Source organism: Harpia harpyja, chromosome 19 (assembly GCF_026419915.1).
Source record: "Harpia harpyja isolate bHarHar1 chromosome 19, bHarHar1 primary haplotype, whole genome shotgun sequence".
NCBI classification, from domain to species: Eukaryota; Metazoa; Chordata; class Aves; order Accipitriformes; family Accipitridae; genus Harpia; species Harpia harpyja.
Window position 1 is genome coordinate 24,295,687 of NC_068958.1, and position 14,532 is coordinate 24,310,218.

Genomic DNA, 14,532 nt, shown 5'->3' on the forward strand with positions numbered 1-14,532 from the left:
ACACTACAACCCTTAGAAACTGAAAAGTGTCTGTGACTTTTACCCCTTAGCATTGTTATGATACTGGGTGGGTATAGTCATTCATCCTTGATAATATTGCAGAAGGCTTCTGGCTTGTCCTTGTTGGTTGTTTGTTTGTTTTTTAGATTTTGTCCTCAGTGTAGCAATTGTATATCTTAGAATAACAGAAATATCTAGCACTTTCCAAAGAAATGAAACCAAATACAAAGTGGTCTATCATATGAGCCAAACAGCAAATAGGATTATGAAGTATTTTCAGACCATAAATGGAGATCATTATCATAGATATGCAACAAAGAGAATTGCTGTTTTAATCTGTGGTTGATAGGAAATGCTGCAGCTAATCCTAGGAAAGGAAGAGAAGAGCAGGCGTCTGTGAATCTATAAATTTAAGAGATGAGAGCTATGTTTCAAGCTATTACAGAGAGACTTGCAATAGACAGATAAGCTTTGAAAATTCAGCAGCCGCAGTCTGTTTAAATGCAAAACCTGGCAAAACACTTGTTTCTATGGCAGCATATTAGGATCTTATTTCCCTTTATCAGTGGAGGTCTGCAACAGGATGGGGTTGGAAGTAATTCCTCTACCAGAATACTAATCTTAGAAATCTGATTGGCTTTGTCTGTTTTTCATCAGCACAGCTTCTAATTCTCTGTTGTCTGCAAGCATGGACATGTTTTTATTTTAATATCCACAGTGCTATGTGCAGTGGAAACAGGAGTTACTCTGCTCTGTAAATTGACCTGCTTGTAAGATCACAGTTTTCATTGTGTTGTACTACTAACAGGGAAAGAGTGAGTAGGAATAACGTGTGATAACTTCTCATTGTTCCTACTTTTATCTTAGGTGTTGGTCAGTGACAGAGAATCCTATTAAATTACTTCTATACATAAGCTTCTGGTATGCACTGAATTTCTCCAGCCCATTACAGAGATTCCTGGGTAATGAACCCAATAATTTTATCATTACTAAATTCTGTTTACAGAGATAACTTAAAACACTTCTTGTAGAACATCAGCATACTGTCTTTCACTTAATGAAAGTGTAAAATAACTGATGTCAGTGAATGGATTGCTTTAGTCAACAGAAAGGTTAAAGATAAATAATTAACAGTGTAACTGGCTGTTCCAGAACACGGCTACAAAGCTGATGGCTGTAAAAGCACATTAAAAATTTCTGTCACTGAATAGTCTGCAGGTCAGCAAGGGGGCAACCAAAGAAATTGATCATAAGCATCAGACTTTTAACTATGGATTTTAGGAAACTGTATGAAAGAAGCCTTTGGCGCTCATAGATTGCCACACTGGACTTTGTTGTCCTGCCACAGCCTTTTGTCTTGCTGCTCCCAGTAGGTAGTGGGATCTTGCTCCCATCAAGTGTTCAGAGAAGTCAATAGTGAATGAACTCTGTGATCATATACAGAAGGACAATCAAGGAAAAGTTTTTCTACCATCTTAATAGTTTGTGTAAATTACTGAAGAGATGTGAATGTGTATATCACTCTGGTGATGTTTAGTGCATCTCTGACACAGATGGGCAGGCTAACAAGATGCCAGCAAAGAAGAGGTAGTAGGCAAGAGGTTCTGTGTCCATATCGGTGTGGAGCTAACCTGAGTATGAGCACCTTAGTCTCAAAGTCCGCTCAGACTAATTAACTGTGCTTCCAGATAAATGAATTTTCTTTCTTCATACTTGGTCAGATATTTCTGTAATGCACTGCAGTGTATTCAGAAGCTGGGTAAAAAAAGTTGCAGTGAATAAATGCACTGCTGAAATTATACTACTTGCTCCAGTGATTAGTAATTCCTGACATTCAGCATACACCACATTGGACTCTGCCTAATAGCTCTAAATCTTCACAACAGTAGGGCTCTGGACAGATGGAACTAAGGACATTGCATCTACGTAGTTGTCTTAACAACAAAATTTGTAATCACCTCAAAGAATGAAATCAGGTTTGTGTGGCATGACCTATTTTATGTAACACCATCTTGACAGGCATTAATTATGTTCTCATCCATTAATTCTTTATTGCTCAAATCCTGTATCAACTTTCTGTTATTTTACCTGATTTATCAGCGATAGATGTCAGGCTAGCTGGTTGAGAGTTACCTGGGTCAACATTCTCTCTTTAAATATTGGCATAGTATTAGCCCCTTTCTTAATGTTTTGAAATTTCCTCAGTATTCCAAGACTTGTTGAAATTAGCATTAGCTAGCTAATGATGTTGATTTAAAAATATTTATTCCTTATACAATTTATTTAATAATTTTTGTTGCAAATGTTTATGTTGGTTGTTCAGCCACTATATTTTCAAATGCACATGTACTTAGTGAAGATGTTGCGCTTATTCTGCATCAACAGCTTGTCTTCATCTAGTAATGTCCCTTGACATTACTGCTGGCCTCTGTCCTGACAGAAGTTTATTTCCTAGTCTCCAGCTTCCCATGCAAGTTTTCTACATTTTCTTACTTCTAACAGTGATTGTTGTTTGTTTTCCTTTTTTTCATTGCTATAGTTTTTATTGTTGCATTCTCTTTCTCATCCTCACTATGACAGACTTTCAAGCATTATTATAGTTCTTTTTTCTTCGCTATTGATGTTTGCAGACATTTCCCTAAATCTTGTTAAAGCAGATTCTTATTCTTTTTTTACCCTAATCTGAATTCCTCCCTGCCCCCCTCCCTGCCCTGTTACACCCATTTTTCTCAAATCAGAGAAATTAGCACTTTGAAGCAGCAAAGAATATATGCCTTCATACTCTGATCTGTCCTCTGCCTATGTTCTTACAGTGTATGCTGAGGACACTTTAAACCTGGATGTGGGGGTCTTCCTGTCAGGACCAGTGTATACACATATAGCTCCAACTGCCTAAAGCTGTGCTTGTAAATCACTGTGAAATCTTTAGAGAAAAGAATCAGCTGTACCTATTTCAGCTGTGCATGCAAGGGTCACATGCGATATTCTTGCTTTAGGAATGCTATTTTTTATTCTTATTTTGGGCACTTTTTGTCCTCTCCAGGATTTAGTTGTATGAGTTGTTTCCTTCTCCTTTCAGGATCATTGTCTCCTTTGAAATACTCTAAAGATTTTCCAAGAACGAACATTCTTTTCTGTCATTAAAGTTTTAAACCACCAAATCCATACGTATGTATGTAATGTGTATGCGTATATGTAATGTGTGTGTATATATATACACAGTATCTACATATGGGTGTGTGTATGTGTATACTCATATAGCCTGTATGTTTAACTGCATTTAAAATATGTCAGAAAAATATAGAGTTAAATAACATACTGGAGTAGTAGCAAAATAAGTGTTATACTTCTGTTGCTAAGTGTAGGTGGACAGATGTTACTGAGAGAACAATTAATACTCTGCTCATGTCCTTAAGCCAGAAAGAGCTATATTTAATTCCTGAGAAGTTATATGGTAGAAATTAACCCAGAATTAAAAACTCCCTGAAAACAGAAAGCATTTGGCTAGTCCTAATAGAACAAGAACTCTATCATGTTATCCAAAAAAACCCCTGGAGAATTAGTCCAGGACACAAAGCTGTGTGCAGCAGTCCAAAACCACAGGAAAAGGAGACAATATTACTCAGGAATTGGCTAAACACCAATCGGGACTGACTGGATCTCTCCTCCAACAGCCCAAAGTGACCATGTTTACCAGCTCAAACTCAACTTTATTATATTTCTTATGGCTACGTAAATCAAGAATGTGGTTGACCTGCACAAGACATACATCAGATTAAAGTCCAAATGGCATTTAGGTGATTAACTGAAAGGGTAGGTGTTAAAAGAGCAGCGGTGAATAAGCATAGTGAGAAGGCTGGCCGGACACTGATGAAGCAGTAGAGGACAGTGGCTTTGTTGACCCTTTCTTTTGTTCCTCCCAGGTGTTCCACAAAGCCCTAAAAGCAAGTGTTTTTTCCCCCCATCTGTGGACATCTCAGTTTCACTGGTGGTGGTGCAATATTTTGCTTCTCATTGTGCTACAAGGAGTAATTTCTTAAAAGTTTTTCAATTAGTCTTTCAGAGTGCGTTGCTTGTTACTTCAATATTTGCTTAGTAGGTTCAAGGCCAGATAATTAGTCAGTGTGTTTTGTTTGAGTAGATAAGTCAGGCTGTACCTAACCATACTGTAGAGCAGTTGCTTTGATTTGAGATATGTCACTTTATGTGTATAGCACTGCATCTCCCAGTTGTGCCTGCCTGGTAATAAGCAAACAGAGTGAACCAGACTTCATTAAACTTTTGCAAAACATAGGTGTAGAATTCATCATATGTGATTCAGGATGACTCCATTTCCATGTGTATTGGGTCTGGCTGAGATGGAGTTAATTCTCCCCACAGCAGGCCCTCCTAGTGCTGTGCTCTGTATTGGTAGCTAGAAAGGTGTTGATAACACACCAGTGTTTTGGCTGCTGCTGCACAGTGCTCACACAGCATCAAGGCTGTCTCTCCAGCATTTCCCCCTCCCTCACCAGCAGGGGTGGGGTTAAACCACGACACTATGCTAGCCTTCCTATCATGATGTTGCTGTCCTATGTAGCGATTAAATTCATCAATAATAACTTTTTTAAAGCAGTAGTTAGTTTAAAAGCCTGAGGAGAGAATGACTGTTAAAATAATTAGATTTCCAGCTCCAGTTTCCAGGTTAGGATATTATGGACACATTTGTTCCTATCACATTTGCTTTGTGGTTCAGTATGAATTTTCAATAGATGACTTTGCGATAAGAAAGCAGCAATTCAGATGCAATTATATAAGCAGTAAGATTAGGCTGGAGAGTATAAAGCACACACAGAGCTTGTGCTGGGTCACTGCTTCTCCCAGCTCAAGGCAGAATCAGGTTCCTGTAATAGGGAAGAATTCAGCTGACAAGAGGTTGGTCTTTCCAGACTTGCATTGTTGCAGCTACAGGGTAAACCAGACTGTGTAATGAATGACTTTTGCTATGGGAAACTGATAGCTGGAAGAGACTAGAGGGTGATGTCCATATGTTTGTAGACACTCATTTGAAGTTTGTAGTTTAGAGGCTACAGAGTAGACCCTGGAATTGTCTCGAAACTAATCAAAGCTTTGTTCTCGGGATCCCCTAGCAGGTCTGAGAAATGAGGTCAGCACAACAGACAGATAAAGTGGGAATTCATTGATTTGAACTCTTTGCTGATGTTCTTTATTGTAATTTGCTTGCATCTATTATTTAATTCTTGGCAGTATTCCCATTTCATCATGCCTCTAAGCCAACTGGAAAGTAAAAAATACAGTGTTATGCCTGATATGCACAGCTGTTTCTTTTTCTCTCTTGAACATTTTATAAGATGCTTTCTTGAGAAAATTATTTTTAAACCAGTGAGATTATTCTAGCATCTTTGGTTAATTCTAGAGCTCATGTTCTCTCACATATGTCACATTTTCAAATCCTTTAGCTCCTGTTATTTTTCTGTGTCGGCATTTCATCACTCATTAGTGAAAAGTTCCATGTAATATGCTTTAGTGGGGAAAAAATGAATTTGTTTTATGTTGTTAATGGCCTGTTTACCCTTCTTTTCTGTTTAGTGGTTAGTACTATTTCAATTAAAGGTCTAAGATTGGAAAGAAGTTGTCAGGCTGTAGCTAAAAAAGTTAAGATTACGTCTAGTCTGTGACTATCAATCATAACTGTTCTTGTCAAATTCTGAGAAAAGGGCTGGAAGGTACATATAATTTTACTTAGGGTTTGCTTTCTTTGTTTTTTTCCCCCATCTAGCATGAGTCCCTTCTTTGTGATGTCTCTCCTCTTTAGCCTGGCTTTCGGTCAAACAGCATCACTTTGTGCTCCTTCTGAGTATACAATCCATGTGGAGAAAAGGGAATGTGCCTACTGCCTGGCCATCAACACCACCATCTGCGCTGGATTTTGCATGACTCGGGTACAAGGCATTACTCTCTTTTAGGCAGTTGTTTCTATAATGGCCATCACTGCAAAACAAGTGCCTGTTCTCACTGGAAAATTGTGTGTAAATGATCCAATTGTAATAGTGTTTGTCACATACAGAAAAATCACACTATCATCATGTTTTCAAGTTAGCTTTTTGCAAAGGTATGGATGAGAAATGCCAAGCCTTCGGAACTACAGAGTTTATAATAACATCAGTGGCATAGCACAGAACTGACTGCTGCTGTCACTGCAGAGCCTCTGTATTCAGTTTGTGGGGTCAGGATGGAACAGGTGAGAAGCAGATTATATTTAGTCACTCTTACTTAATGTGAACAACTTGGGTAACATCTACTCCCACTACTGTTAAGACAGCTAGCTGTGGAGAATTTCTCACAAGTAGGCATGCCAAACATTATGCTTGAGCTTCGCTGTTGAACACAGCATTTTAAGTTCCACCTTGGTCAGCAGGTAGCCAATATGCATTACAAAGCACTGTTAGTGCTGTGAGCCAAGCAGATCAGTTAAAACCATATAAGCAAGGTGAACATCTATACCGCTGTAGAGAGCCCCAGTCACATGCAGATTCAAAATTACAGATCTGAACAGAAGTACGCTGAAAATATCAGAGCTAGTCTAAGTGTAAAGAGTTTTGCTTTCTGCACATTTGAGAAAACATCAAAGGAGGTCTTCTGACACTCATGTATGCTTCAGTGAAACAATGCATTTCTTTTTTCTTTGTAGGACAGCAATGGCAAGAAGCTGCTACTCAAAAGTGCTCTGTCCCAGAATGTGTGCACATACAAAGAGATGTTGTATCAAACAGCACTGATTCCGGGCTGTCCTCATCACACCATCCCTTACTATTCCTACCCTGTGGCTGTGAGCTGCAAGTGTGGTAAATGTAACACTGATTATAGTGACTGTGTTCATGAGAAGGTTAGGACAAACTATTGCACTAAACCACAGAAGCTTTGTAACATGTAAGCTTCCAACAGAATGTGGTCGAAATGTACCTCTCTGCTGACAACTAAACATAAATAAAAGTGCATTTCATAACAGGTTTGCAAGTTGGTGTGCACAAAGTTTTATTCTAAAGATGTATCACTAGTTACTTCAATTAACTGGATACTCTGTGACATGCACAAAGCAGAATCATAGGACTGCAGGTTGGTATTTAGAACCCACCTGTAATTTACTTTGGGGAAGAAGGAGAAATGACTATGTGTATGTATAAGCCTTTCCTCATAAATCTGAGGTATTTTGTGAAAAGATACTCAGACAAAACATTTGATATATTTCAGAGTTAAAAAAAAGCCAATGCATACTCTTAGTATTGAACATTTTAATTAGATTTAGATTTTGACATATACTTACAGCCTTCATATTAGCAATAGTATTTTTCCATATATGTAATGTTATGGTTTTTGAGGGCTCTAGCTTCAGTGTAGTTAACTGGGACTAAGCACATACAGTTTGCTTATCTACATGATAGATCTATGTCATCACCACTGTTGTCCAGACCTGTGTTCATTAGGCATACTTTTCATCTCTGCACTAGTGGAGTAAGTCTCTCTTTTCTATTGAAGTACATTGTTTGAAAAACTTCTATCTCCGTGAGCACTGAAGAATCAATGGAGCTTCAAATCTTGCTACTCCGTTCTGCAGAAGGGGAGTGTAATACCATCAAACTTAAAGTGAAACTCAGAAAAAACTCTTTTTCCCCACACAGGTCAGCTGGTCCCTTATGAGTGGGAAAGTGAGCTGAGCCCCCACCCTATGTGCTGAACATGCACAGGTGAGAAGTGCAGACCCAGGAACAAAGAAATAAATGTAAACTAACAGATGGGTTTTTTTTCACTGAGATTCCCATCCTCTCTGCCCCCCCCCCCAGTGCTATTGTTTCATTAGGCCTGATGACTCTGTGGCAAGCTATGATTGTACAAAACCAATCACTGAGAATGAGACCTAGTTTCCACCTGGTTTAAGTGATTCCAAAACAAAGTAGAAGAGTTTATAGAATCCAGTGACAGAGTTGCAGCTTTGCCCCTCACCTACAACGGGAGTAATGAAATCACAGTTTGATTAAATTGTCCCTGCTCAAGTAAATGTGACATCTGCTGATGCAGGAGTACTGTAGACAGGACAGCAAGACTACACTGAAGGCATGAACAGGGCTGACAAAACTCTCCATGCTTCCTTAACTGAGGAACAGCACTACCATTCTGCATGTCTTTGCAAATGCAGCCAGGGGAAAAAAAAAAAAAAGAAAAATCGAAATCTAAGTATATATATAAATTAAATGATAGTAAAAGGATTTTTAACAATATGTAACTATAAAAAAAACAAAACTATTTCAGAGCTAAGAATTTGCAGCTCTGTGCAGATGCACTAAAGGTTCAAAACCCCATTAAATATAATTTTCAGGTAATACATGCCACTAATGTGTTAAATCACTACCAAAAGCTTTGTCTTTTTTCACCCCTTCCCAGCCTTGTAAACTGGGTTACTTCACTATAGCTCTCTGTTAGTTGTTCAGTGATTGCAAATGTGTCTTTATGAAAAACAATTTTCACTTTTAAAGTGGAGTATTAAGTGGAACAGATTTATCCAGGGGTTCATATCAGGAGAGCAGCATTCATGCTTTTTCCATTATCCAGGCAGAGATTTGTTTTATTTTGGCAAGTAACAGACCCGAACAACCCCTAGAGCCAGGAAGATGAAGACTGACTTGCTATGCCCAGTTTGAACTGTCAACTATACTCAAAGATTGCCATTGTGCCCACAGAGAATTAACCTGCTGATAACCCTCAGAGCCACTGTATACCCAGCTGTTGGTATAGTTCTTTTATTTGTCTGTCTTTATGTTTATTTTTGCTTTCAGCGAAACCATAAGATGGCAAAAACCAATGACACACCTACTAACACACTCCTGCTTTTGTTGATATTAACATAAAGTTTCAGTTTTGATTGTGCAGGAGGGAAGCTGCATACATCTGCTACACATTCTTTGACTTTCTAAAATTCTCTTGTGTGTTACTTTAAACATCAGTATTTCTTCTTGGGAAAAGCCTCATGGTGCTGATAGGTGCCGATAGGTGCCAGTTAGACCTTAAAACTGTTTATCTACCTTCCCAAGAGTTTAACTTCATTACTTTATGCGGAGCAGCATGAGGTGCCATTCCATAGTTAAGCCCAGAGTCAAGCAGGGAACTATTGTGAAGAGTTCATTTTAGGGGTTGACTGTTAACAGCATCCAGAGACAACTACATAACCAGTTAGGAAAAATCCATAGGGCAGGGCTTTTTTTTAATAAATTTTTATAGTCTCCTATACTGTTCAGTGTGCAAACAAGGGAAAGTAGATGACAGAAAAAGGAACAGACCTAAGAGAAGCTGTAGTGGGTTGACCCTGGCTGGATGCCAGGTGCCCACCAAAGCTGCTCTATCACTCCCCCTTCTCGGCTGGACAGGGGGGAGAAAATATAACAAAAGGCTCGTGGGTCAAGATAAGGACAGTTTAATAAAGTGAGAGCCAAGGTCGCACGCGAAAGCGAAGAAAAACAAATGATATTATTCTCTACTTCCCATCAGCAGGCGATGTCTAGCCACTTTCTGGGAAGCAGGGCTTCAGTACGCGTGGTGGTTGCTCCGGAAGACAAAAATGCCCCCCCTTCCGTCTCCCTTTACTTAGCTTTTATATCTAAGCTGACGTCATATGGTATGGAATATCTGTTTGGTTAGTTTAGGTCAGCTGTCCTGGTTATGTCCCCTCCTGAGATCTTGCCCTGCCGCAGCCTGCCATTGGGGGGGGGGGGGGGCCAAAAATGTTGGAGAGACAGCCTTGATGCTGTGCCAGCACTGCTGAGCAGTAGCCAAAACACTGGTGTGTTATCAACACCTTTCTAGCTACTGATGCAGAGCACAGTGCTATGAGGGCTGCTATGGGGAGTATTAACTCCATCTCAGCCAGACCCAATACAGAAGCATATGTTAAGTTTACATAGCACTCCATAGTTAACAGATTAAAAGTATTAAAAAGAAAATAAGAAGTGTCCTATCTTGGCAAGATGGCCCTAAGACTCTTGTAATGTCCTTTAATGGCTTCTGTGTGCATGAACCCAGTTGCTAAGAGTGTGCCATTCTTCTGAGCACAGCAGGTTTGATGTTACGCACTTGAGTTAGCAGCAGGGTGATACCTACAAACTGTCAACCAGGTACTGAACAGCAGACTTTACTCACAAGGTACCGTGATGCTGAAATGAAGCAGAAAGTAACTTATTTCCTTACGTTTTCTCCTGAAAATCCAGTTCTTGCTCTTCCTCATCCCTCATTAAAGATGAAGCTCGAATATTTGATGTTCTTGCCACCATCCATAGCAGCATCTCCATTCACTCATGCAATCTCTTATGAAAAGTAGCAGTTACTAACCTGTACCTCACAGAGGTTAGGCACTAGCGCTCAAGACATTTATGGCCCGCTCTCCACCCTTTCTCATCTCAAGAATTCTCTCTGCCCCCCCCCCCCCAAGACCCATGTGCTGTGTACAAAAAATGACCTACATTGATTATGGCCCTCAAGCAATCAAAGGTACAACCTGAAACAATGCCAACTGCCAGAACACTTAGAGCCTTAAAGTTTTGCATAAAAGTGTAGAAATTAATTTTTAGCAGAAACATCAAATAATTAATATTTAGAAACAGATACTCGAACCAAACACATACTCTTTGAGGATGATAAATAAACGTTCAATTGCCACTATTCTAGTACCCTGTAACTGAATTGTCAACATCTCTGTGGGAAAGGTGATAATGACCTGGCATGTTTCAGCACCAATGTCCTACCACCATCTCTTTACATAGAATAAGCCCTTTCTAACATAGAGGGAGAAAAGACTATGAAATGGTAATATCATTCTTCTTTTGCAGCAGGAATCATAAAGACAAAATAATTTAGTTTGCCATGCTTGTCACATGTAACCTTATTCCCATGTACAGGAGCAAAGTCTAAACGGTAATTTCAGCCTACTGATACATTCACTATCCAGCTCTAATCCTACACTGTATTGCATCAGTTACAACCATGGCAGCACCTGTTTGTGCCACTATCATCTATTAAACAGGTTAATTAATCCCAACTCCATTCAAAGCATGAGAGAGAAATAAGTCAGTCTGGAAACATCTTTTCTGACCAACAAGATGAGTTTTTAATCTGATTACCAAAGTTTACTCAGATTGAAATGCAAAGCATATAATGACAGACAAGAAATTGTCAATATGTGGCAAACTATCAGATTCCTAGTTAATACTACGTACTCTGTTGTAAACTCATTACTGCTCATTTTTACAAAATTCTACTAACTTCCATTTTTAAATTAAATATTACATTGAGAAAGGCCATTAAGCTGAATCAAAGTGCTTAAAACAATTTAATCAAGCTAAAAATCAAAACTCTGACATATACAAAACATGAATGATCTAGAATATTAGAAAAGAAATGTTCCCATCTCTGGCAAAGAAGCATCTGAAATAGTAATCTCCTGTCAGCTTGACTGCATTCTCATGAGTTACCAGGGTCAAATTAACTGAGACCTGAAAATACTACTAAGATGCAAGATATATTTTTTTCTGTTTATGCAAATTCATTTTTAGAAATATGATTGTAGCTCCCAAGAAATTAGATTTTCCATTCACACTTTGCTTGAAATAGTAAATAAAGGAACCAGAATTCACAGGATACAAATAAGAAATCTAATTTTCTTAGAAAAATCTTGCTTTCGATTTTGCAGTTTTCATTAATGTTCCTGGAATCTGATACTCTGTATTCCAAACACCTTCATTTTATTTCAACTACAGCAAAGCCTCCGTGGAAGATGAAGGGAATCTGCTAGGTGGCCCTCCTTGAGCAGGGGGGTTGGACCAGGTGACCTTCAGAGGTTCCTTCCAACCTCAACCAATCTGCGATAATAGCAAAAGCTTTGTCCAAGTCAACTGCAATAATAAGCTGACAGCATTTGCGTGCTTGTCATGGATTCTACACAAGGCATGAACTGTAATTGTCATATGTATAATTTGGTGATAAAGAAATGCCTTTGCAGGCAAGGTTTGAAAATTTAAACTCTCTGAAAACACTGTTTACTATTAATACAAAATCCAGAGGATTTTGCAGAAACAGTAGGAACCCTCCTTCTGTAAGATATGCCCCTACACCTATGATTTAAACAATCCAGTTACAGCTAGATGTATACAAGACTACTTTTACAACTGTTGGACCAAGAGAGGTTAGTTTCAATTAAGATAACAAAAGACTTTCTGGTGGTGAGAAAGTCTGGTATTCCCCAGCCCCCAACAGAACTGCAAAAACCGTGTAGTGACAGGATGCAAAAGAGCTGGGGACTCCCAAGTTCTCAGCAAATAGCTGCAACATGAATTGCTACTCTCTGGTTTGTGAAAAGCATAGAGAATGACAGGAAAAAACGGGGAAGTAGGTATTTACCCAACAAAGCAGCAATTATGTTATCTAGTAAATGGCAAAGAAACAAAACCTTCAGCTTTAAGGTCAGACAGTGCCTTCTCAAGGTGTCTGAGCCTTTGAAAAGGGTATTTAGCACAGGAAAATTTAAGTCAGCTTACTATTAAACAGCACTTGCACTGAGCAAAATAAAAAAAGGGAACTAGGCCTACTTACAGTAATCAGCAGCACTGCAAAATTATCATAATGCTCCCTTATGGCTGGGACCGACAGATTTTCTTCAGTATGAACATAGGCATGCAAAAACCAACAGCCTACTTCTATGGTTAATGCCTACACAAAATCACTGAGAAGAAAATAACTAACGTGACTTCTTTTACACTTAAGAAAAATCCAAATTAAGACAGTTGGGTTGTGTTAACGCATCTATTTAAATACACATTTACACACCCACGGAGCACTTTGTCCCTTTGGCCTTTCAGCAGTATTTGTGTTCAACTTTAAGACCCTCGGGTCCAGTGATAGCAGCCTGTTGAGGTGAGGATTCCTTAGGGTCAGGTGTTTGTTTACATTTAATTTATCTTAAGATGCCTTTTCACACAACTAAGCAATGGATCTGCAGACAATCCTAACATCCTTACCTCTTCTCAACATCTTAATCCTGGTGACGAAGTCACAGAAAGCCTGGGAGCACAGAACACAAAGGAGGCTAGCAGGGGGCTGGGTCGATCGGAATCCGCACCGAGGCAGATTTGTCCTCTAAACATCATCGGCCTCCTCTTCAATACCGATACTATTGTCGCATTAAACGTTAGGCCTCTCTCACCTGGGAGAGGCTTGAAAACTGGGTCATCCTCTCTCTCCAGCTTCTTTGCTGCTAACCGGCTTACAGCCAAGGGCCTGGCCCCCGTTCGACTACCACTACCCGTAAGGAGGAGCACGGAAGCCCCGGGGCTCGGGGCCACGGGGGCCGGGGCGGCCGCTCCCCGCCGCGGCGGCCTGCTCCTCGCGGCCCAGCGCACACGGCCTCTACCGCAGGTGCCCAGCGGTGGCGATGCTGGGGTCGATTTTGAGACGCACAATCCCGAACGAGTGAACGACTCTCACACCGGGGAACGAGAATGCACCCGCACGGCCCGCGGCCTCCCTCCAGTTCGCCCGCAGAGACAAAACTCGCGGCCGGCCCCGGCGCTACGAGCCCGCGGGCAGCGCCGCCCAGGCGCCAGGGGGCGCCGCCGCGCAGCCCGTGCGCGGGGTCCCGCCTGCCTGCACCGCCCCCTGCGGTGTGGCGCGACCGCCAGGGCGGGCCCGCGAGCGCTCAGGAGGAGCGGCCTGAGGGGGGCGCGGCGGGGCGGGGCGGAACCCGGGCCCACCCTGCGCACGCAGCCGCCTCCTACCCGGCACCCGCTACGTCTTAGGGCCCGCCGGCTGCCTGGGCGCCCCGAGCAGCGGGCGCAGAGGCCCGCCGGCGCTCCTGCCTCGGTCGCAACTCTCCCGCCTTTCCCCACCCGCCGCCAGGACGAGGCACCGCCCGCGCGCTCGCGCGCACGGGCCGTAGCGCCAGTAGCCAATGCGGAGCGCGTACTGCCCGCCGTCCCTCCCCGGTGGGCGGGCCCGCTCCGCCGCGCGGGTCCCTGAGGTGAGCCGTGGCGGTGCGGCGGCAGCCGCCGGCTCGAGTCCTGTCCCGGTTGCCGGCGCGGGGCGTCGCCGGCCGAGGCCTGCTCCTTTACCGGAGCCCGCCCGTCCGCGGCCCCGCGCCGGGGCGATCACACCGCCGAGGGTGACGGGCGAGCTCCGGCCAGACTCGCCCCGCAGCCTGCGTTCGCGCCCCGGCCTTAGGAGCCCCTCGCCGGGCGGGGGGCCGCCCCGCGGGCCTTCGGCGGCGCCGCCGCCACCGAGTGACCGCCTGCCGCGGCGCACCGGGTGTCCCGAGCGCCAGGATGCCGAAGGTGAGGCGAAGGCAGCCCTGCCGCGGTGGGAGGGTCTCTGCTGGACGCCGCGGTTAGAGCTCAGCGCCCGGCCGGCCGCCCGGCGTGCCGCGCTCGCGGTGGCGGGGGGGGGGGGGGGTCGGGTCGGGTCGTCGCGGAAGGTCCCCAGCGTGAAATCCAGGAGTTT

At 42.4% G+C, this 14,532-nt stretch overlaps 2 protein-coding genes and 1 long non-coding RNA gene across 6 annotated transcripts in view; 2 read left to right on the forward strand and 1 right to left on the reverse strand.

Annotated features, from left to right (window-relative positions):
• Positions 1 to 7,008, forward strand: part of TSHB (thyroid stimulating hormone subunit beta) — a 13,526-nt gene extending 6,518 nt beyond the window's left edge. For both annotated transcript variants that reach the window (XM_052814412.1, XM_052814413.1), the window contains exons 2-3: positions 5,780 to 5,942; positions 6,692 to 7,008. In XM_052814412.1, coding sequence (XP_052670372.1) covers positions 5,781 to 5,942; positions 6,692 to 6,934 — 405 coding nt within the window. In that variant the 5' untranslated portion in view covers position 5,780 and the 3' untranslated portion in view covers positions 6,935 to 7,008. The remainder of the gene's footprint in view (positions 1 to 5,779; positions 5,943 to 6,691) is intronic.
• The window catches only part of LOC128154185 (uncharacterized), a 17,402-nt gene extending 3,781 nt beyond the window's left edge, over positions 1 to 13,621 (reverse strand). The window contains exons 1-4 of one of the 3 annotated variants that reach the window (XR_008239278.1): positions 13,059 to 13,621; positions 12,868 to 12,946; positions 10,123 to 10,202; positions 1,331 to 1,427 (exon numbers count right to left, since the gene is read on the reverse strand). This is a non-coding gene — a long non-coding RNA (uncharacterized LOC128154185). Of the gene's footprint in view, positions 1 to 1,330; positions 1,428 to 10,122; positions 10,460 to 12,867; positions 12,947 to 13,058 lie in introns of those variants that run through there. The other 2 variants (XR_008239277.1, XR_008239276.1) reach the window with 2 other exon arrangements.
• Positions 13,622 to 13,763: 142 nt separating this feature from the next.
• LOC128154411 (nascent polypeptide-associated complex subunit alpha, muscle-specific form-like) overlaps positions 13,764 to 14,532 on the forward strand; it is a 39,558-nt gene continuing 38,789 nt past the window's right edge. The window contains exon 1 of the mRNA XM_052815008.1: positions 13,764 to 14,366. Coding sequence (XP_052670968.1) covers positions 13,988 to 14,366 — 379 coding nt within the window. The 5' untranslated portion in view covers positions 13,764 to 13,987. The remainder of the gene's footprint in view (positions 14,367 to 14,532) is intronic.